The 25215-nt window shown below is 42.2% G+C and overlaps 1 protein-coding gene across 5 annotated transcripts in view; it reads right to left on the bottom strand.

Moving 5' to 3' along the window:
• The window catches only part of EPHA5 (EPH receptor A5), a 193939-nt gene that overhangs the window by 140684 nt on the left and 28040 nt on the right, over positions 1 to 25215 (bottom strand). For all 5 annotated transcript variants that reach the window (XM_058420826.1, XM_040063610.2, XM_040063611.2 and 2 more), the window contains exon 3: positions 8908 to 9571. In XM_058420826.1, coding sequence (XP_058276809.1) covers positions 8908 to 9571 — 664 coding nt within the window. The remainder of the gene's footprint in view (positions 1 to 8907; positions 9572 to 25215) is intronic.

Raw genomic sequence — 25215 nt, 5'->3', positions numbered from 1 at the left:
TCTAACTGAGGTACAAAAGTAAGCCTTTAGAAATTACAGTTTCTGTTCAAATTCCATCTCTAGAGGACTGTTAATTTCATTGTATTTCCCAATGAATTTACCTAGAGATGAATGATCTTAAAAGGGTTTTAGGTTAGTCTAAGAGCATAAAAAGAGCACATGAGATCAAGTATAGCGCTGATACCCAAAATCCTGGTTCACGTTCTAGTCTCTGAATGGCATTGACTAACTCAGCCTCCAGCCCAAGGCTGTCATTTGTAAAACCATGAATATAGTGATTATGACCTATTTCATAAAGTGGGTAGGTAAAGATCCAACAGAGGAAAGCCCTTTACAAGACCTGGAAGCGGTTTTAATAGTCTGCATTAACTATTTCTTTCCTCACACTGAAACACTCACTTCCCAAGCGGCATCAAAACTACTCATAAGCCTACCATGAGGACTTGGCTCAGGATATCCCTCCAAGTGTCACTGCAAGAAAGGGTCACATCTCAAGTCACAACCACCTCCAGGGCCACACTGGTCAGGGAAATTGAGCCCACCACTATCACTACCACAGCAGGATATATGAGCACCATGAAGATGCAGATGAAGATGCTCAGCTGATGTGTATCCTCTCCCACCCATCTGGCTTCCAGGAATATAACTGAGGGCTGTGATCGTGACGCACAAAGCAATCACACGAGACGAGAGATTTTCGCAGGGCAGAGACTTCTCCGATCCAGCTCAAGCTGAGTCACGGCGGAGAGAGCCTCCTTGCTTATTTCTTACTTTTTATACATTTGTGGGTCTGGCTGAAAATTGGCTTCTGGGGTTTTCCACCCCTCAGCCTCAGTGGCCAGACCAACTGTCAGTTACAATTGTTTTCAGGTTAGAAATATGCAAACAAAGGACAGAGAATGAAAAACAAAGGATTTGTTTATGTTACATCTGTGAGAAAAAGGTAGAAACTACTCCTAATATTGTACAGTAGCTAAAAGGACTGACTCCATTTTTATGAACAATCAAAAGGCTTTAAAAAACTCAGAAAAACCAGGGTGACATCGGGTGGAATGAGGTGGCACGCAGGCAGGGATTGTCTTGTTTCACTCTCCCAGCCAGGGGGTTTGTCCTGATACTGCCACTCATCTTAAAGCCTGAATTTTCAGGAGAAGGGGATAGAATTTTTCTTGGCATTAAATTGATTGACTGTCATTTACAGTGAGAAGAAAGTTGTCATCTTAAATCCCAGTTCTTCAAAGTTCAGCTATTTTTTTAAGGACATAAATTTATAAAGACAGGTGTATGAAAGTAATAAGGGACATCCACAAGCCTGGAATTGCCTCTTTTTTGGGGGGTCTGTTTTATTGTTTCTATAATCTGTTTTGCATATACATTTTGGGGTTTATATAACACCTGCCCCTCTGAGTTTGCTCCAGTACTAAAAACCTCTTAACCACCCTGACAGAAATCAAAAATGGAAGCTCATCAGAACCACGTTCAACACAATCTTAACCCTGTGTTGTTCATACATACAATTCTGTCTATTCTAGATTAACTTCTTCAGTGACAGAAAATGAGCAGTCTTCCAGCAAAATAAATGGGTATCTCTTTTATCATGAAGAGCAGATTCAACTCTTTCTACAGACATATGTATCACATAGTTTCTTTGCTCTTACTTCATTCTACTGAACACTTACCTTGTAAAGGATACAAGTTTATTCCGCTAAAGAAATAAAATAAAATGTAAGCTGTGAATCTGTCCATACAAGGCACAATTGTAGCCTGCTTTTGTGGAGCCTGGATATCAATCTCAATTTTAACCCAGAGCAAGTGAAAATGGTCAAGATGTAAAGCATGCAGAGAGGAAAGCTTATTATTGAAATGTCAACACATCATTAACTACTGCTAAGTGTTTCTAAATGAGAAATACAAAACCAAAAACCCAAATTATGATCAAAACAGTGAGAATTCTCACTGAACAGAATGAGTGTTCTGACAAACGAGCTCTAGCAGACCCTTGACAGTTCAAGTGGTTGCAGCCACTGTTCTGCTACGGATTGGCATCTAGGGAGAGGGCCACCAGGCCAGGACATCAAGACAAGCACTCCATTGATCACAGTCATGGGCAAACTATCCAGTTTTACAGAGCCAGCAGCAGCTTCCAGCGCTGGGGCAGAGTGGGCAGCTGGGGACGGCCGTATCTTAAATCAAGGCAATTAAATTCACTACACTGCCAACCAGTATTCATGCACTTTATCCTTAGTGTTTCTCCAGAGTCCTTAATTGTTTCTAAAAACCACAATTAATAAGTGAGCTGTTTCCAAGCCATTCGAAGTCGAAGGAGGCAATCAAAGGAATCTAACCACACATGGCCAACACTCCTTTTGTCCTGCAACACCTCTGCCATCCCATAATTTAACAAATTCCCTAATCTAACAATGGATACAATATCTTCAAGAATGATAAAACCAAACAATGGCTACATTCAAGTAAATATCATTTAGTTATCTAGGAGCAGACTAAAAAGCATACCCTAAGATCTGTCCCAAAATATCTTTTGTTAAGAAGCAAACATGACCTTCACAGTTTACACTTCTGAAGCCATTTCAAACCTTATTTTATTTGCACTGTTCAATCTATACTTTGTGAAGGGAATAAAGTACTTCTTAACTGTCCTTCTGAAAGGTGACTGCACAGCAGCCAGACTGCAAAGAACAGGAAGGTTATGTTGGTCAAAGTAGCAGCCTAAAAGCACCGCTGCAGAACAAGGAAAAGATCTTCAGTCACTGGGGTCATGAGTGTACAAGGTAGTGCAGAAAGTTACAGCTCATTAGTAAAGCATAAAATGCTGCACATAGGCGGACACAGTGCCTCCTTTAATGAGGAGGGCAAATATACACACACAAAACAAAACAAAGAGAGTAATATTTAATCAGTCCTGTTGCAATGCAATTTTGATCTGTGCAAAATATTTCCCTGTTCTTGCTAATTATTTCAGCTGCAGAACAAAACACCTAAATGTATACATGCACACACCTCCCTACAGAATAAAACCCTTTCTCTCTCCAGTGACAACTGCATTTTGCATTCAAGTGACTTTCTTTACATTTGAAAAGAAAATACACGCTGTGTGGCCAAAAATTCAGCTATTCTGACACAGGGTGGGTTTGTGACTAATTAAAATTAGCTAGGTACTCCACCTCATAATCATATAAACACCTAGCATGCTATACGCCCAGCCAATTTGGTTTTAATCAGAAAAACGCACAAGAAGTATGAATGATGGGCAAAGAACTCCCTGGAGGGGCAACTCCATTTCCAAATTCAGTATTCTCCATATACCAAATATTTCCATCAATGTTTTCCTTGCCATATAATCACCTCCCAGTAGAACAATTAAAAAGAGATTTTTTTTTTAATCCCTGGACTTTGCTTGCTTTCCACTCCACTATGAAGGTAAAAGCACACTTGCCTTATCCACCTGAGTCCCAGCTGAGAAGTCTCCCACAAGACAGGCAGGATTTAGCAGTATGCTGCCTTTCTAGAATAGATAACAAAGAGAAAGAGAGAGAGAGAAAGAGAGAATTCAGCCAGCATGAGGCAGAGAGGCAGGCAAGTTGTGGAATGGACTGAAGAAAAGTTGTCCTCCTACTGCAGCTGTATCAGGTGTAAAAACAGAAACACTGTCTGCTCTGGAGCAAAAGATCAAGCCTGAAAATAAGGTTGTGCAGCAGCACGTTTCCATTTCTAGAAATAAGGGGAAAGGGAAGGCAATGGCTGAAGTGCTGCACTGTGTCACCTGAGAAAACCACACATAACATGCAAATACACAGGGTTTTCTTTATTGTGGTATCAGCTATCTGTTTTATTCACAGGTGAGGCCCCTGGGATAGCTGCTGTGCAGACTCAGAAACACAAGACTCGTAAAGCAGGGCTCTGCCATCATTACATTTGTAAGTCCTCTGTTGTCTCCCAACCCTCCACAGATGGTACCTTCTGCTCCTCACCAGCCAAGGGTCACTACCTCTGCCTGCTCGCTCCTGTGCAGTTGTAAATAAACAATTGCCTCTGAACATCCTTCTAGTGCCTGATCAACGGGGTGGCAATCACTGCTCTGGGAAAGTGCCTTCAAACAGTCGGCACTGATTGCTTCGCTTGTGGAGGAAGATGAGTAGCTGTGCTTCACCCCAATCAGCCAGCAACAAAATCATCCAAGAACTGATTCAGCAGGTAAACTTCTAAGCTACATAAGCTAGATGTCAATTAGTTTTAATTAAGTACAAAATAAAAGACCTGTGAACACAAGGTTTTTCTGCAGCCCGTTTTCTGTAAGAACTCACTTTTCCTGGCAAGAGCTCAGCTGAATCACAACATAAGTAATGAACAATCAGCAAAAATAAATATGGCTTTGTAAATGCACGGAGGTATTTTCAGCAAAGTTGATTAAGGGAAAAATAATCAAACAAACATCAATATTTAGGACAGCAGAAGAGCTTGAACATTCTAGAGGTGTTTTACAAAAAAAAAAAAATCCAGGTATTTTTTCTGGAGGCAGAATCTCCTCTCTAAAACCACAAACTATACCCCAACCCATCTTTCCTCCAGGCCTCCATTTCAATGTTCTTCCTCAGAAGACAGCAAGGGTGAAGAAAGATGACACTGAGTTTTCCATTATTTTGTCCACCTCTAACATCTGTAACCTTGTCTAGACATTCTAGCTAGAATGTCTAGCTAAAACCAACTGTACTGCTTTTAATGTCTCTTCAAGTGGCAGCATGTACTGATTCTTGGAGAGTTGACATGACCTCCTGAACTCATTACTCACCTTTTCACTTTGGCTCTCCTTCTATGCAATTTTTCTTTTCTTCCATTTTTTCTTTACTCAAATATTTAATTAATTTGTGCTTCAGCTCTAACGTCATTTGAAAAAAGATCAGGCTCTGCAAAATCAATTACATTTGCAGTTACTAGTCTGCAGCCCACTGGACACTAGCAGGACCTCACCACTGCAGATATGTTTGACTCTCATTAGTGGAACATGTCAACATCCCCTCTCTTCCAGTTGCACAGGCTCACCTGTTCTTTAAAGGCATAAAAATAAGTACTCCTTGCTGCTCACTGAAAACATACTGGGCTGAAGGTGAGGATGAATACAAAGAGAAGTGCCAGAAGGTGCCCTTGTCACAGTATTAATTTCCTACACAAACTCCAATGGTGAGTGCTGCTATTTACAGTAAGCAACTAAAACTGAAGTTACAATAAAACTCACCTGGGCCAGTGCAGGATGAAGGAAAGCAGAGACTGGGCTGATAATTTTTTTTGGTCAAACCCATAAGTGGGCAAAGGCAGAAATGTCGGTGGCACTACACCAATTTTTAAAGCATTTTAGGATCCGTCCCTCACCTTCGGTTGAGTACTGCCTGCTAGGGCAGAGATCACCTATAGGAGACTTGAAACAGCCCAAGTAGGACTTGAAAGTGGGCATTTTTTCTCAAGGTTCCATTCAGAAAGCACCAGCTGAACTGGGGCAAAGCCCATAACCATCAGTCCTTTAGTGGTACCAAACCACCACTCTGGAAACCAGCATGGAAATTCATAGAGCAACTGCTTTAACTTCTCTTACTAACTAGTACAGCGATATAGTCTTGTGAATTATGAACCTTAACACTGGTCCTTTACGACCATGTCCTAACACAGACACAATTTACCTCTTGCTGTCCCTAGCAGTTGCTGTTAAACGTGCCATGTTGCCAAAAGAGGCGTAAAAATCCAAGTAGTTTGGGTTTTTTACAGTAACTACTACCTAGCTGTCTATATCAATTGAGAGAGTGAGCACATTATATAAGGAGATTAGACCATGTCATATTTACAGCCTCAGAGTCCCCAGTGAGAGAAACTGCTCAGCTGTTACTGTCAGTGCCTTCTTCAAACAGGAACCCTGCTGACAAGATGATGAATTCAGAACATCGTTGCCAATTAATGATTTGTAGGCAGAAGGGATTTCAATAGTTCCCATATGTTTGTGAGGATGACTGGGATTTACATCACCACTAATAAAAGAGTGTAGTCTGCTCTGTCCAGATGTGACACTAGAGATTGGAAAATGTCATCTTTGCAGTGGAAATTTTAATAAACAAAGCCAGGCTCTTCTGGGCTGAAAAAGTTTCCCAAAGCATGGTCACGGAAAAACCTGCTTACTAGGTGAAAGCAAACTGGGAGACCACTTGCAAGATGCACCCAAGTGATTTACAAACCAAAGGTCAGAAGGCATTTAGGTGTTTGTGAAAGCTACACAGCAGAGTGCCAAGACCATAATTATGTCAGCATGGAGTGATTTCCTTGGCATCAATCAGACTGTGAAAAAAAGTTCAGCATTTACGAATACACACAACCTTTCTTAATGTTACTTACTCTGCTTAGGGATGCAAAGTTTAACTTCGCTGTCCTAGAAGACAATCTTGTCTTTATGAATGCAACAAAAAACAAACCAGAAAGCATTTTACTCACACGGGTTATTGACATGAAGTCCTGTACATGCTGAATACAGACCTCCTGAACTGCCCAAGGTTGAATGCCTCCTATCAACAGAGCACCTTGGAGCCGGCCAGCAGAGAATGCTTGGCACAATGACCTGGGTTAAACACAGGACATCCAAATGGGGCCCTCAGACAGAATTTACCATAGGCACTTAAGTCCCATTGATTTGGTGAGGGAATTTAGGGCTCTCCCACAAAAAAGAATAACCCATTTTAACACCTCTAGGAGGGTGGAGGCTGTAGGTGAGGTAAAGAGCAGTTTATGTGGATATACCTTAGGAACAGGACAGGGATACACCATCACAAAGCATCTTTACCCTTCCTAATTATGATCACAGGCTTACCAAATACAGTCTTAAATTGAGAGGTCACATACCGTCCTCTTGATTAAGAAAACCAAATTTAAAAAAAAACCCAACCTACAGGCAAAAATGGAAAGCACAACCTTTAATCACTAAGGTCTTCTGAAAGCACACCCCAGATTGCTATCTCAACACTGCCAGAGATGCAACCTCTCTACAGGCAGCACAGCTTCTTCAATGATAGTCTCAGGTTTCTGGTTTAAATCTGTAGTTCTTTGGGTTTGGTGGTTTGGTTCATAGTTGGCTTCTTTTTTTTTTTTTTTTTAATAGTGGAGGTTTTTTGTGTGTTTATTGTGGCTTGTTTGTTTGTTTTGTGTGTGTGTTTTTGGGTTCTTTTGGTGAGACCTCTAAGAGTGCATTAAGAAATGCAAGAAATGCAGCATCAGAGGACAGGACTTGAAAGATGACTATTAGACGACTTCTTTCCTCCAAAAATTTTTACAGATGGACTGACCTCAGTGTCTAGACCTAGCACCAAACCAGTGTCTCATCACTTTGTGACATGGTATTTTCTGCCACAAGTAAGCAAAAGCTTGCTGATCTATCGACCAACATCCCTTTGTGGTGGTCCATATTTCCTCAGCTTGGGATAATGTTGATCTTAGCTCCCCCACCACACAGTATTAAACACTGAGTCAGTCTCTTCTCCCCCCCCCCTAAAAGGAGAAATATCTTTATTAGTACAGGAAAAGCAAAACCAAGACCGATTTTGCTGTATTGACTACATCTGTAGAAAAAGGAGACCATTCTGGTCAAGAACCCCACCCCACATGCAGTTCAGTAGAGGTTTCTCCAACACAAACATTTCTCTCAAACATTACATTTTCTCTCCATGTCAACCTTTGAAGAGATTTGAACTGCCTTCAGGGTCACAAGCATGTGACCGAGGACTAATGGATCAAGGCCACAGTCTGCTGTGGATATGCACTGATCTATTCTTTGTACCACACTACAAACACCAATAATGAGTGTCTGGAGTGAGGTGAAGAGAAAATGCAACACAGACTTCAGCTGAAGTGGAATTCCTCTGCCTTCCCCACGGTATCTATTACTATCCATTATTAAGTGGCTGCAAAGAAAAGCCAATTAAGATGGGACTGATAACCAATATACATTAATTTTTCCAAAAGCAAACTGTATTGAAATCTTTATTTGCTTACCCTTCTCTTTGACAAGCAAATCAGTTTTAGGCTACCTGTTACGTATTTACAACTGAACAGTAATTTTTATAAACAAGCATGTAATACGGCAAACCATAAAAAGAGATTATACACTCAGAGTAAATTGCTGTTCTTTGTAAGTATTCTTTTTAAGGTCTTGAGCTTTAGACGCACTAGATCTCTTGCACAAGGCCTCTGATGATTCAGTAGACCTATGCTGACCAGCAACCTCAGCCAGCTACTTGTGGGAAAACTTCAGTACATATGGAAGCATTTTTATGAGTGAGGCTTTAAGTTTAACTCTGAACAGCTGAGCAGCTTTGTATTAAATTATTTACCAGAGAGGAAAATCAATCAACTTGCACCACATCAAATACCCAGCCCCCCATAGAGTGATAAAGACAGAAAAATACACTCCTTCAAATACAAAAACAAAATGCATCTTCTATAGAGAGATTAACTTCAAACATTCCCTGGTATAGTCCAGAAAAAAAGAAACCAGGCTTCCATAAGGAAGACCCTGATACTGAGGAAAAATAACATAAATCTCTAAATAACAGATAAGACTACAATTGCCTCATGTTCCCAATAGAACAGCGCTCCAAAGGTAGTAGCAGAATGCCAGATTCTCCTTGTTGGCAGCTCTGCAAGCACCAGAAGCACCTGCATATAGGGGTTAAGTGCCATGACATCCTGCCCAGACCTCTGTCTTCTTGCTGTAACACTTAGTCAACAGACCTCAGTGTAAGTGGGAACCTGACCCACTGCTGTCAACTCAACCAGGCACAAAACACATGGAAGAGACGAAAGCCCAGACTGCACAGCGCCCTGGAAGCTCAGCACAGCGCCCTCCCTGCAAACCCTTACCTTGGCAGGTGTTGTTCTTCTCCTCATACCCTGCCTTGCACAAGCACTTCCCGATGGGCACCAGCCATTCCCCCTCTGCACTGCAGTGCATCTTCGGTGCCTCCTCAGTGACTGAGTGGTTGATGCAGACACCCGACACCTCCAGGAGCTGCGAGGAATCCGCACCCGTGATGGTGTCAGGGAAGCGGGCCAGGTTGCGGATTACCGACGGGCATTTCTTGTAGTACACGCGCACGGAGACCAGGGCAATGCAGGCACCCACGTCCTGGAAAGCGAGGTAAAATCCCTTTTTTGTTAGGGGCCCAACGTCTCTCACCTCCGTGTTGAGCTTCATTACTCTGTCGCCAAGGTCTAGCTCCGTGAAGCTCTCATCAGCAGCAATGGTATCAATCTTGATGTACTGGTTTTCTTTGATGTTCCGCCCATCTTCATCATCTGATTCAAAGTAATACATGTTAAAAGTCTCCTTGCAGGTCCCAAGTCCTCCTGGAAGGCTGTTACAGTCCCTCAGGGTGAATTTGAGCTCAATGAAGATGCGGGATGCCCCTTCGTTAGAGATCCAGCTGGTCAGAAGCCAGTTGTTCTGATTCTGTTCCATTACCTTGCATACTTGGTATGTGTGTATCGGAGCGTAGTTTTCATCCACCTCACCAATTTCTTCCCACTGTATAAAAAGGAAAAGTATTTTTTAAAACAGTCACAACTCATGTAAGCTCTTAGCTTTCCCATCTAAGAGTATCTTGGGCTTCAGAACTCAGGACTTTCAGGGGGAAAAAATCTTTTGATTCCCTAGCTTTTTGTACTAGAGGTTCAATACATTCCTGATAAAGGCAAAGGATACTAGTTAAACCTCTTTGTTTTAGACAGTTCAAAAGTGGGAAAACAATGTTGGCTTTGTCCACTAGTATTCAGTTAGGAAACAAAACAAAAGCAGATGGGGCCGTTTCCCTGGGCTTTTCCAATGCATCCATATAGGGAAAAAGAAGAAGCTATTTACAATTTGTCTGTCCCCATGCCCCCAGGCTCCTTTCTACTACATCCTCAAATCACTGCCCTGCCACACTTCCACAAGCTATTCTCTCCCACAAAACAGCATGCCAGAAAATCAGTGGAGTGATACATGGAATAAATGAGCCCTTGCTCTCCCCAAGTGTACTAGTCAGAGTGGTTCTTGCTCATGCAAAGAGAAAATTATTTCCAATACAGGTTACGGGGATCTTGAGCTGTTTATGTGCTACGCAGGTTTTTCAGTAGAGCTCCAGGCAACTTTTCGCAGCTCTTTGTGGGAATTGTAACAACTGTTCGTTCATTTTATTTTAGCCATGCTCTGAAGGGGAATCACATGGAAGAAATGCTTTTTCCTGATGCAGCACAGAGTCAGTGGCACCACAACTGTGCCTATAATAGATACACATTAGTGTTCCCTCTCTGCTTTTGACAACCATAATGTTGTATTAAGAGATTAGGTTAACCATCTAAGTGCAGCAAAGAACCCAGGAGAGACAGTGCTGGTTTCAGTTTTGTTTCCTTCTACTTTTGACCCACTCATCTGCAAGGGTTTAATTCCCAACACTTTCTCCATCCTCTGCTCAGCAATGCTGCACACACCTGGTCAGAGCTGTGGATGCATCACAAAGGAAATGCACAGAGTATAATTCAAAGGTACTCCTGTTTCAAGCTGCATATCCTCTAAGGGCCAAAGGCAAAATTTTTTCCTTGGAAATACAGTCTGAGATAAAGTCGAGAGTGTTCTCATCCCAGATGCCATTACTGCAGAGCTGAGACAGAACACCTCCAGAGTCAATGCAACAATGAAGATTTTTTAAAATAAAATGTTGTTCTTACATTTTAAATTAAAACAGCAGCAAGAAGTGACATGAGAACATAACCCGATCATAGGGTTCAAAATGAATTACAAATACCACCATCAGGAAAACATTTCTTCTCCTTCCTCACCTGGGATGTGAAAGTGGGGACTTGTGCAGGAAGACACGCCCACTGTGATGTGCAGAGTTCATATGTACCACCAGTCTTCCAAGTAACAAACCTAGCCCAAAGACTTTTTTGGCATGGCAAGCAGTACTCTCATTTCTAACCCTTTTTTGTGTCCCTGGGCTTAAACAGGCCACAACTCTACTGTGATTAAGATACAGTTGTCACTGGGTAGGACCAGTGTTGGACAATTGGACAAAGATAAGTCTGCAGTGAAAGCCAGGCCGATCTGTGCAGGATTCACGCCCAACTTTAGGAGAGGCAATTAACAATTACCAGGAGAGTCACTGAGAAAAGGTACAAGTAAAAGTATGCAACACAGAATAATTCATCAGCTAGATTTTCTGTGTTCCAGTAAATAGAGACGTTTTGATATAGGAAATTAAAAGCAGAAAACCACCATTCTTCAACCAGGGTGGTTAATTTAAGTGATAAATATATAGTACATGTATACTTCCGAGTGAATTTGTCTAACAATACTAGTTTCAGCTAGGATAGAGTTAACCCTCTTCATAGTAGCTCACGTGGGGCTACCTGTGGGATTCTGCTACAAACGCTGTTGATGATACAGAGATGTCCCAGTGACTGCTAAGCAGCACTTACACCAGTCAAGGCCTTTTCTGCCTCTCAGCCCATCCCACCAGCAAGGAGGCTGGGGGTGCACAAGAAGCTGGGAGAGGCCACAGCTAGGACACCTGATCCCACCTGGCCCAAGGGATATTCCAGACCATATGGTGTCATGCTCAGCACATAAAACTGGGGCAAGAAGAAAGAACTGGGGACAGGAAGAATCACGGCATTTGCTTTCACAAGTCACCATTATATGTGTTGAAGCCCTACTTTCATGGGGACAGCTGAACACCCACCTGCCCATGGGAAGTGGTGTTTCCAAGGAACTTCTTGGATTACTTTGCTTGTGTGTGTGGCTTTCGCTTTACCTATTTCAGTGTCTATCTCAACCCATGAGTTTTGCTACTTTTACCCTTCTGATTTCTCGCTCATTCACTGCAGGGGGAAGTGAGGCTGTGTGGCACTTAGCCGCCAGCTGGGGTTAAACCACAACGGTCCTTTCTGATGGCCAGTGGGGGGCTGGGAGGGTTTGAAGTAATGACAGGTTTGATTCCAATGTGCTAGATTGAATTTATAGCTGCTATTGTTGTTTAGCTATTCATTGACTCGCTCCTAGGCTTGATTGCCTCACTGCACACTAAAGCCTGGTGCCTGTTAGTGGCTGCTCCTTGGTTCTGCTGCTGGCTGAAATGCTGACCATCCTACTCTGCTGGGCCTGGGAACATCTTGATGTCAGCAGTGGCACGCTGGCAAATCCCCAGGCCATCACTGATATTTCTGTAATGCTACACTGGATATGCTGGAACTGCAGTGTGAACTCAGGTTGACAGGAATGTGACCTGGGGATTAGTCCACATGGGAGAACAACCCAAAGGAGCTGTGGATACATTCATGCTGGAGCAGGTGCATCCCAAAGTATCCGTGGCTGTGGTTATGTCAGTATTGCAGCAGGTACATCCCTGAAGAGACTGTGGCACACAGATAAGGCTCCGCTTTGAGCAGGTAAAATCCTAAGGGACTGAAGGCTCTGACTAAGTCCAAAAGGGAAGAGAGGCAAGGAGAGGAGTTCATTGCAACATTAAACCAAATGGTCTGCTCCAAAGGGCCCACGGATAGAGACTGCCATGAAAATACCACCCTGCTTACCTAGAAATGGCTGAACACCAGCCAGCCCACGGCAGTGTTAAATTATTAATTCCTTGATTCGCTTTGCTTGCGTGTGCAACTTTTGCTTTACCTATTTTAGCATCTTTATCTCAAGTCATGAGTTCTCACTTTTACCCTTCTGACCTGCTCAGCTGCCAGTGGGGAGGGAGAGGGGGGCTGTGTGGTGCTTAACTGCTGGCAGGGGTTAAAACATGACACTATATAAAGTCCTATGTTTATAAAGGTGGTGATGATTCTCCATTTGATGAAAAGGGAGAATAACCCTCCACACTTCCCCCAACCCACATGGAGATCCCTGCCAAATGAGCCCAGGGGACAGATGAGCACATCCCAATATAGTCCAGGCAAGACATAATGACTTTAACTTTGCTTTCTTTCTGGCTGAAGGTCAGAGGATCACTTGAACAACTGCTCACATCAACAAGCATATATGAAGAAGTGTTAACTTCCAGCAGGAAGAGGTGCAAAGCATTTCAGGACTGAAAATGGCTCAGATCAGTTTTATCACATGGAGATGAGTACGGATGGCCACAAGGTACAGAGTACAACTCTGTACACCATCTAAAGAGCATTAATGTGTACTTCTTTCCTAGAACTGACATTTACAATGACTGTGATGTTGCAGTAATATCATCAGTGACGTAACTTGAAGGCATGCTGAAAAGCATCACTTGACTTTTTTCATACTTGCCAGGTCAGTTTTCCAGGACTCTACCGTGATGCTCCCCAGTGTCACGCAGTTAAGCTCATTTCCACCGCTGCTTCAGGAGTTGTGCTCTCGGGAGTGAGTACTAAGTTCGTTTGTTGAAAAACTAAGTGCAGTGATTCTAATGGTTGCTTTCATGCGCTGAGAGCACTGAACACCATGAGGAGAAGCATGCAGGCACAAATACATCCATGAACTGAAACAGAGCCTAATCTCAGCTGCAAGAAATGGCAAGCGGCCTAACAGCTCAGGCTGCAGGATGTGCTGCACTTCCAGCACTGCTCCCCAGATCAGAGCAAATCCTGTCATCACCACCTGCCATCAAACCTAAAGCAATCATCAGAGCATGAGAAAGGGCAGGTACTAATGAGCTAAGGCTGCCTATCTCTGTATAATCCTCAAGGGAAAGTCAACCAGATTTTATCAGAGCAGCCAGTATTTGGCAAAATCTCTGCTCTATCATTTAATCTTCTTCTTCTCTCCTATCTGCATGTAGGACTACACCATTTCTTTCTCTTCAGCTGGATCTGCCCTCCCCAGAGACTGCAGGCAAGCTGCCACCCTTCTGCTTTCACATCCCCTCATGAGATGGAGATGGCAGTAAGAGCCCCTGCACCTTCTGCCTGGTCCCAGCTTCCTAGTCACTGCAGAACTCAGACACGTATTTCAGCCAACAAAGAAATACAAACCAGAGGATGAAATGCAGTGCCTTTCAGTTAATGAGAAAGAAAACCCACCACATTAAAGAGACAGCATCTAGATGAAAATTATTGGCATGAAAAAAAAAATTAAGTACAGCTGAAAAATTTTGTAATGTTATAATTCCTCTCTACAGCACATATTTTTTGAGATATAAATCAACCCCATCTGCAGGATTAAAACAAAAATGCAACCATTAATTTGGTGGTAAATGTTTTCTCTACATCTTTAATAGCCTTAAGAAGGAAAACACAAATGCATTTCAATGGCCTGATGTTAAATCATTTATAGAAGACCTATTTCTGAATCAGAAGTTTCCAGCTGACTACTGCTGGCGAGTAAAAATGCAGCTCCATCAATAGGAAGCACACAGCTCATACAGGCTGTCTGTAGAAAGGCCAAAGATATCACACATCTAACTAAAGATATAAGAGTTAAAAAAACATTCAGTGGAGCAGCCTTGGGTTAAATGGACAATTTTAAAACACATTCACCAGCTGTCTGCTACTCGGGCTTGTTTCTAATCTCAGAGATTCCAGGAGTGCAATTTGCTACCACAGCACAGCGAAAGGCTGATGCCCCAAAACCAAATACTGACAGCAGGGATGAAAATTCCATAGCTTTTGTTTATTTGGTTTTGAGGGGATGGGGGGGGTTGCAGTATGAGTTTTTGTTACTGGTCTTCACTAGCACATTCACCTTCTTTAGCATTAACTAGAGGCAGTACAGATATTTCAAGCCTTGTTCCTAATTCCACACATCTTCACAATGCTGAAAAATAAATTGGTCATTTAGCAAAATCCTGGGTACCTTAACAGGGAAAGGAAGCTTAAGAACATTAAACAGAGGTGTTCCTAAGACTCACCTGAAACCTTCCCAGCAGGACTCCCTCACTCCGAGGGCTGTGAATCTGCCTCTCTTCCCACTACATATTTCACAGGCAGCATGGTACGAGAAGCCTCATCCTCCCCTATTTAATTTTTTCACCCCACCACACAGAGCTCTGCAACATATGCATGTTAACTCAGGTATCTGCTGGCAAAGATGTGAAATTAGAAAAGGATTTACGCATTTTACCTTTTCTTTTTTTCTTGTGGAAAAAAGCAAGCCTGGCACGTACCTCTGATCTCAGGCTTTGAATGTGGGAAAGCATCAGAGATACTCTATGTGCTTTGCTCACAGAAAGGCAATTTTACCTCAAAATACTGCCCTCAAGGCCACCATGAGCACATACCGGTGCAGAGGACAGCGTGGCATGGTGCTGTGCAATGCCAAGTGAAAAGGGGACACCCGACGCCCTTCCAGAAGGGCAAACCAGCCTGGGTTCAGCTCAGTACCATTCATCCTGCCTTTCATCCTGGTAGTATGTGGGCAGACTCTTCGATTTCCTTTTATGCAGCTGATGTTAAGACCTGGCTGCCAATCAATAGCTTCCAGCTTTGCTCCCACACAAATGTTCCCTCCTGCTACTCAACTTTATCTTGCAACCTGCTTCTTCCCTCCCATCGCAAAACCCAAAAACTTGTGGGTTTGATTTTTTTTTTTTTTAGCTGCCTGCTGGTTTCCACTTGCTGTTGTACTACACAGTTAAAGCAAACAAGCAGCAGGCTTTCCTCTGCACAGTTTCAGTGACTTCAGTGAGGTCACCTAAGGCTAAACCTGTAGTGAAAGCCAGGCACAACACCACGCATCTTTTCTTCTGCACTGCAGAAGGCTTTGCAGGGCTGTGCTAGTTGTAAAGTAAGGCTGTGTCACTATCTTGCCTATTATAAAACAGCACTTACAAAGAGGTCAGTCCCTGTTTCAAGGACTTCAAATCCTGCCACTGATATTGCCAGTGTTATCAACAGAGGCTGCAATATGTGGCATTGCTCTGATTTTCAGCTCAGGAGCTGTATGATTAAGCAAGAGCCTGATTTTGCTAGAGGCATTCCAGTCTTCATTAAATAGGTTTTGCTTGCTCAAAGAACAAGAAGACAAAACACAAAGCACCCACAAAATCACGTTAACTGTTAGTCTCCTCTACAGCAATGCAGACTTCAGGATTGGCAGGAGCAAAAGAGCTTTGTCTTGAACACTGGCATTGGGAAGAGGTGTATGTATGACCTCTACGACCTACTGATCATGGCAGAGCCCACCAGCACCTGGATGGGGCACTTGAGGAGCCTGGTTCCCCCTCACAGCAAGGGACAATGATCCAAACCACTCTCAAGCAGTGGAAAAATGCAGTAATCAGGAACAATGCCGCACGTGTGTTTGCAACCCTGCTCCCTCCAACGGGTGAGCATTGTGAAGAGCAGAGCAGAGACATCAAAACTTTGTCCAGCTTTTTCCATCAGTACCAGGTCACTGGACTGCTTAAAACAGCATTCTTGGGCAACACTGGGCAACAATTTGTAAGCACTTGTGCCAGGGTAACCACACAAGTTTAAAACTCAAATTCTGCTTTGGGGCAGGGTGCCTGCTCACTGGGACAGCTCAACTGCTTCTCCCCTCCTGCCCTGCACCAGCCAGTGGAAGGACACCAACCAGAGCCACATGGCTTTTTCCAGAAAATCACAAATTTGAAATACAAATAATCACGAAAACAAACCAATCAATGTACTTGGATCAAGTTAGGAAAAAAGGGGAAGGAACAAAAAAAAAAAAATTAGTAAGAGAAACCAGTTATTTTGAGAACCTCACAAGCCATGTCTTCACCATCTTCTCAAGTTCAACCAAATGGAGGACAGATAGAAATGTATGAAAAAAACTGTTTCAGAGTAATACAAACTACTTCTTTCAGTCTCAAACACACTGTTTTAAATTTCAGCTACCAAGCAACAAAAAATTTATTACTTGCGCAAACTTTTCCAATACTGCCATCCATTTTTATAAAGCAAAAGGTGAAGTTAATTTTACACATTCTCAGCCTGGTTTTAGGGGCTTTGGAGCTAATTTTCAAGGCAGGAGCCAGCGTCAGAAAAACAACTGCAGAGAGTTCAATGCAAACAACATTTGGCAAGAGTTACTAAAACCTTTAAATACCAGAAGCAGTTGCAACTGCCTGGGATCTTACTATTTCCATACATCAGACAGTGTCCCCACCCGAGGCTCAAGCCTCATTTGAATGGCAATTTTACAACTGAGACATTTATACATACAAATACATATTCCTACTGACAGCAGTTACTAGTCAAGCACAAAACATAATGGATAACAGAGGACAGAAAGCATCTGATTAATCTTCCTACTCAGGCAGAAATCTGGCCTAATCAAAGCTGAATTTCTGAAGAAGGAACATTTTCTGGTGGCTTGGCCCATTCCCAATTTCTCCAACCAGGAAAATAAAAGTAAGAACGCCATGACTTTTGGGCTACTCTTCCCATTTTACTACTGGATTGCAGCGCCCTGCTGTTTCTTACTCTGGTCACTAAGCTGCATCGTCAGGTTAACACACAGCTTCAGAATATCCTGAGGCTAACTAGCTGAAGTAACTATGAGTTTCCTCACTCATTACTGGAGATTTCCCAGCAAGAAGCTAAAGATCATTTTTCATACACAAAAGCATAAGTGGGGGAAGCAAATAGCAAAGAGGTATGAACTGGTAATTCAAGGCATGATTTTGACATGTGCCACATTAGACCAGGGAATATTTTCTTCTCCATTTCTACATTAGCCAAACACATATTCACTGCCCATGTCTGACACTTGCCTATCCCAAAGCAAACTTAGAAAGTCACTTCCACTATCACCCCCCTCCAACCATCTCCCACTAAAAGGGCAAATTCTCACCTCAGCAGAGTTACAGGAACTGCCAGACGTGCTTCTGAATGACCCCTTGCAATGTGTGGGCAGCAAAAATGCTAAGAGGAGAAAAAGGGCTTTGCTTCATGTTAAAGGCTACCCCCACTGCATCAAGAGTTAACAAGACTCAATTTCACTTGGTGCCAAGGTTTCACATTTGGCTTTGCACTCTGACAAAGGGCAGGAGAGGAAATGGCAAAGATGGGGAGATAATTGATGTTTCATCTCCACTATAAAAAAAAATACACTGAAAATGAGCTGGGTGAATGTTCACAGCACCATCATGCTCTATCCTAACTCCACTGCTGCCAACTGCACATTCCAATACTCAGAACAGCTTGTCAGCAGACATCAGCTTTAAAAAAATGCAGTTTTTAGAACTGAGAGCCTAAGCATCTGGGTGGATACTTTGGTATCTTACAGTGTTTAGGATATTTTTAATTCCACCCAGGTCAACCTTTCATCATCCTGCATGCAGTCAGGACTGCTAGAAATCCTCCTCCTTCATGAAGTAATGCCAAGAAAGGTCCTCACAGTCACACTGCTCAGAGCTGAGGGAAAACACCAAACAGGAGAGCCCCATGCTGAAACTATGAGACAAAGCATGCCTGCTCCTCTGAGGAAGACCTACATGTGGAGACATTATCAGTCACCTAAAGTTACACGGGGAACTTCATAATCATCAACTCCTATTGTGTAAAGATTTGGATTTGCTACTCGAACAATTTTTCAATATTCTTTTTAATTTGTAGTATGCATGTAAGGTTTGCTGCCACACCCCCCATTTCTGCAGCAGGCTGTGCAGGAGACGTCTCAGTGAAACTCCCTATAAAGCAAAAGTGTTGACAATTCCTGGATTGCTCTGCACCACTAACTAGCTGAGAAGCAACACAGATTGCTGGAAAGCTGCAATAGCGTCTCAAACATAAGTACCACCCTAGCAAACAGGTAAGAAAGACCAATTAAAACCTTAAAATTTATTTTCAGTACATGCTTATGATGAAATGTCTTATCTGTTCAGAGACCTGCACAATTCAAGCTGTTGAAAAATGGAGAAACATCAGGACAAAGTCACCTAAACTTTTCAGTCTGCACACCAAGATACATGGGGAAAAAAAATGAAAATGGGACTGAAATTTAGCTCAGAATTTGATAATTTGCATGATCAATGAAAGATGTCGGCATCAGAATCCAAATGGAATGAACACCCAGCTGGAGGCTAGTGGAGCTGAAATGAAAAGGAGCACCAGCCCCTTTCCAGCATGCCTAATGAGCAACTGCGCCGACCCCCTTCCCAGCACAAAGCAATGTGCTACCTGGAAACCCCACCTCCCCTCCCACAGGTTTATTTTTTTAAAGGTTGGAAATTCTCTGTACATCTGAATTAAAACATCCATTTCAAATCACAGTCCAGCAACTGAGGGAAAGACAATGGAGATGAGCGTGAAAGAGGCAATGAAGAAACACAATACTATTAAATCATTTTTCATTGCTTAATGTTACACTCATTGCAGAGAAATTTAACAAAGGCCAGAACAAACAGTATTGACACCACATGGTTTAACACTGGAAGGCTGACAGAGCCAGATTTTCAGAAGGTCACAGAGCAGGACATATATTTTAGGTTTATAACCAAATGCTTGGATTTTCAAAGCTTTTGGGATATTCTTCATGTTACTCATCACTTGATGATACTAAGAGGTTCACAGAACAACTTTGAAAAGCAGGAAGAAAGGACGTTTTCCTTATTATTTTAATGTTGTCCTAATATTTAAATAAATCAAAATCTGTGTGGGGGCTCTAACTGTTTACTACTATTGAAATAACAATAAGCATTTGTTCTATTTTTAATGCACAAAACAACAAGAATTTGCAAAAACTAAACTAAATTCTTAATCTTTATCATTGTAATTGGCTTTATATAATTTTTTTGCAAGTGAGTACACATTTAAGAGTTTCCAGTAGAAGAGAAAAAAATACTCCATCTAAAAGTGCATGTAATGAAAATAAAACATATTAAACTTCTTGGTTTTCTAGTATTTCAGGCAAAGTGATACAATTATCCACGTGCTGCACTGGCAAAGCCTAACCTCTCAGGCGTATACCAAATTTGACTAGATTACAGACAACCCATACACTGTATCAGACCCTCCAGCAAATGCATTATTTTGCCACTGCTCCCTGGTCTCTAATCTACCCAAAGCTTTTCATAGATATAATATTACATTCATGGCTTAGGCCTTGACAACTTGCACCCATAAATCAATTTTAAACCTCACATTAATCATCTTTCTGTAATCAGTGGCTATTCAGCACAAATTTACATCTCATTTCTGTTGGCCAAACAGCCACATTAGAGCTTTGAAGCTTATTCAGGCTTAAACGATTATATTCCCCTAATAAACACTGAAGTCCTCTCAGTCCAGCTGCTGTGAGCTGCATTAATGACATGCCGTGGCAGCAGGGGCCATCTGAAGCCAGCCTTGTGTGATGCTACAAGCAGCAGCCCCCTTGCCAAACAGATTTTCTGCATTTCCAATGCTCTCAGAAGAAATAAGAAGGCTGCTCTGCCTGTGCAGACCTTCCTATGGGAACTGGCGTGCGCAGCAGACACACACAACATGAAATTTATTGCACCTCCCCTTAACAGCTCCATTTGCCACCTCTTGAATACAGGTAAAATAAATACAAGTAAAATATCCAAACCCAGATTTCCTGATTCCTCACATGCTGACCACTTAGCTTACTTGGGGTTTGGTGACAGCTCTGTTGAATCTGAGCAGTCTACAAACCCCACATTTCTCACTTATCAGACAGCTCTAACTTTGCTCACAGCACCACCAAACCGTACCTTAGCATGCGTTTCTTTGATCATCTCAGAATTAGGCATTACATTTTTAATACCTGACTGCAGCTTTTTTCCCTGGTTTTTTTTCTGTGACAAAGATTATCACTCGGGATTACAGAAAGCAGCTAAAACGTGATCAGTTCAGGGTGGATTTTGCATGTACTTGCCCGCAATCCCTATAGTGAAACAATCTATTCTGATTGAACAATGAATAATTATTTAATTAAAGAACCTAGGCAGGCCTGCATTATTAAACCTGCATAAAAAGCCTGACATTGATTGTATATTCACTTCCAGTTAAGGTCTGAATCAGTATGCTAAGATCTAAAAATGAATGAACAGAATGGGTTTATTATAACTGTTGTTAAGTACTTACCCCACTACAGGAAATAAATTATACATGTGGATGCCTGGTATGCTTATTCCACAACACAATGAAACTTCTAGTTACTTTTTATTCTGTGGGATTTAATTCCCATTGTGTCAAGTCTATGTTACTATTTAAATAAGGCACCAGAATTACAGGGGTGTAAATCTGCTGTACAAATATGCAACCCGGACCTCAATATTTCTTTTAATCTGGAATTGAAGAAACATAAATGTGTTCAATTGTTTGTGATGGATGTCCTATATCCCAACCACTTCACAAAGAATACGTTTCATACCTGCAACCTCCACCCTCTCCTGGCATCTGACAACCACTGGAAGAACACTTGAATATGAACATGCCATGGCAAGGAAAGCAAATACAACCGTGTGCTAAATCCTCAGCTGAGATATCTGCAATGCAAAAATAAATGCTGTTTCGGCAATCAGCTGTGATAATGCAATACCTAGGAAAGCTGCTAAAGTTTTCAGAAGAAACTGAAAAAACTCAAATTGTTATCTTAACCAAGAGGTAAACCATGGCTTAACCTGATGGTAATACTGTAACACATACACAGAAAAAAATTCTGTTATTAGCTTGCTTTTGCCTAACCAACAAAAGATCTCGGAATGTAAATTGCATGCTTTTGAAGAGAAGGGAAGATAACTTTGTTATCTTTGGGGGCAGGGCATAATAAACCACAGCGAGAACTTGCCACAGGAGTCAATCTATCATTCAGAACTTTCAAGGGGGATCCAAGGAAGTTCCAGAAGAAAGTATCTGATCAGGTAGCCAAGCCCATGAAGAGCCACACAAATTCATCATGTAAAGTGGGTTAAAGCTAGCACCTATGTGCCTATGCCATGTGGGAGTAGAGAGTGAATACATAAATTCATTAAGGTTTGTGTATGCTGCCCTCACCAGTAAGAGTCTCTTCCAGACCCAGGTCCCTGAGGCACAGAGGTAAAGAACAGAAATGGCTGAAGACATGCAGTTCCTCAAAGAACAAACTATCAAAAATAGTTTAAATAGAAGATGAATTAATTTGTCTATTTCTACATCTCTGGCTGCTCAGTTAAGCTACAGGCTCTTACTACTGCTATTTTCTGTCCAGGGTGCGCTGGGATTAATAATGGGTTAGAAATTGGAGAGGCAGAGTACAAAGAGGAAGAAAACATGTGCACATGGGAAGGGGCTACATTTCCTCATGAGAAAAGAGACTGCCATCAGCCAACCCTTCCTCCAGCAGATTTGGGTTATGGTGGAAGATCGCAGTTTGTTGATGCCTGGTGGCAATGGACCTGCTGGATTTTGGCCACCTTGAACATTCTGATCTGCCTTTGTGCACAGCTCCAGGCTTTGGTGTTTCCTTTCAGTGCCTCTTCTTCCCTACCAGCCCAGCGGGCCAGTCAGGCAAAGGCCTGTGACTTGGACTTGCTTATCAAAGAGACATTCTCACAGTAGGGTCATGCACGAATAAAACCTTCTCTTAGTTTTGTGCAGCCTATGGACAGAACTCAGTTAAATTGCAGCAACAGCATTTTACTGCTAGGCAAGATAATTCTTGTCTGGAGCCAGAATTTCTGGTAAAAAAAACCGCTTTACATAATCTTCAGGAGTCCCTGAAAGGCGCCACTTGGCACAGAAACTACAGATGATTATTTATCCAGCCCTATCCTAGGCCTTGCCCTCACTCTGCAAAATGGACTGATTGGCCATTTCACACTAACATCAAATAACAACCACAGTTTCATAATTATTTAGCAATTAAACCATTAAATCAATCCCCTTTCAATTTTTGTCTCGTCAGCTTCAGAGCCTTTCAGCAAACCTGGATGCATATTTCACAAAGTGTTGAAGTTTGAAAGGAAAAGGATGAGTGAATGCACTTTGAAAAATAAATTAAAAGTACAGTTCTCAGAGGAAGAGCTAATTAGCATAGGAAACAGCACTTCTACAGGTTATGCGGTTAATTGACATCATTCTTCTTACCAAAACACATACTCACTGAAAAGAAGACTGCTGAAGAAATGGTACTCTGATGCTAAAACGTTGCCCCCATAAGTGCACAACACATAAAGCTTTCTAATAATGTTTGCTCTCATCCATAAATTATTGTGCACAAAGAAACTTAAAACAGTAAGCAGTGAAAGAAATTTTGAACCAAATAAATGGATTAGCCATTTAGGGGAAGGACACAAAAACCTGTTGTTGCTTCTCAATAGCTTCCTCTTGCCTTGTGCACAGGTGACATTAGACCAGGCCCAAAAAAACTCTCCATACACAGAAAAGGGGAATTTTCATATTTGTGTTGACTGAAGCAATCAGACAGGCCATCCAAGCACACAAGTGATTTTTGTTCTGCCTTCTCTGCTCAGGGATGCGGAGTCCTGAGATGCTGCAAAATATTTGGCTTTGCAGGCATACCACCTTTACTTGCACAGAAGCTGGTGCTGAGCCAGGACTGAATCTTACCTTTCCTAGGGCTTAAGAGGCTCCAAGGTTGTATCTTCCACCGTAACAGGAACCTGTCTTCCTACCAAAACCTGTGTACGTGGTGCGCTTAGGTATTAGCACATCCACCTCCTACGGATTCCCCTTACCACATAACCATCCCACAGGTTCCCTGATCACAGTCTTCAGCACAGTTCTAGCCCACGTTTTCATGTCATAGAGCATCTTCCACAGTTCTGCAACTCCCATCTGCCACAGCAACCAGCTGAGAAGCCACTAAGGCTCCCTCTCCACTTTTACCTGGCTTCCAGCACAAGGATGATTTTCTTCTCCTTGTGACCTATCTGCCTCACAGAGCAAACAGGATAATGCAACAATTGCCTAGTATCACTTTCAGAAAGCCATTTTCTTTTCAAACAGCATAACTTCAGCTAGGATAAATTGCAAAGATCCCACAAGAGAGTCCACAGCTACTCAAGAGATCAAACCCCTACTTCGTAGCACAAAAAACCATTAAAAAATTAGAGAACTCTGGGAGGTACCTAACTTGCCTGTGGCCTCTGTTTGCCTGAAAACAAGCAAACAGGATGTTGGGAGGAGAAGAGAGAGATGAGTAGTATGTACCTGTAAAGTTAGCAAGAGGAGACATGGAAAGACCCATTGGCTGACAACTGAAGTTTGACCAATTTGAGCTAGAAAGATTCACCTGCCTTACAGTAAGAAGAGCTAGACGTTGGCACACGCTACAAAGGGATATGGATTTTGCACAAGAGGATGACTCAGTCAAAGAAATCTCTCTCCAGAAGACGCACTGTGAGCCAAATCAAGGTTACAGACCTGCTGCAAGGACCCCTGAACAAATGTCTACACCACACATGCCACGAGAGATTCGACTACAGAATGTTTACAGACCCAGAGGCCTTAAATCCTATAAAGGTACACCAGCATTACCTTCAGCTCACACACGCACGGATCTGCTCTTCTTTTTAAATAATGACTAGCAAATACTATAATCTTGTACTTTTTCCCAGCCAATTGTTCTACCCCACCAGCACTGAAACTGTAACTCACTAACAGACAGAAACAGCATGTCTAGAATGTCAATGATTTGCAATCAACATATTTGAACAGCAGGGTGTTGCCCAACATTTTTCCTTAATATCATTTTGATTCCTTATGTATTTACTGTAATACTGGAAAAAAACAGATCTCAGTTTTAAAACTCTGCAAAGAAGGAAGGAAATTTGCCAAGTAATATGTTTGGTCACAGCACTCTGTGTGAAAAAAAATGCTTGCACTCTATTTTGTCTCTTTGCTGCTTTATTTTTGAACAAACAAAACAAAGGTTGAAAAAAAGGAATGGGACAATCTGTTTTTTAAAGGCAGTAATCAAGACTTCACTAACTTAGGTCATTCCCTGTTCAGGAAAATACAGGACACCTATGGCATTACCCCCCCCCTTTCGGATTTTAGTCGCTTTACCCTTGATCAACGAGGACACTATGGAGTCTTGCAGTAGGGTCAGAAGCACCAGGGAACTCATTTGGGAAAAGCTCTCCTCATATAAAAAAGCTCAACACAGATTCTGGCTTCTGACAAAGACCCTCTGCAGCACCTGGAGAGATACACAGGGACCAGCTTCAGCAAGGTCAGCCTCTGCAAACTGCAATGCTGATGAACACCCCAAGTTAGCACTGGAGGAAACAGCCTGCAAGCAAA

The sequence above is a fragment of the Hirundo rustica genome, chromosome 5, assembly GCF_015227805.2.
Source record: "Hirundo rustica isolate bHirRus1 chromosome 5, bHirRus1.pri.v3, whole genome shotgun sequence".
Classification (NCBI taxonomy): Eukaryota; Metazoa; Chordata; class Aves; order Passeriformes; family Hirundinidae; genus Hirundo; species Hirundo rustica.
This window is presented reverse-complemented; position numbering and strand designations above follow the sequence as displayed.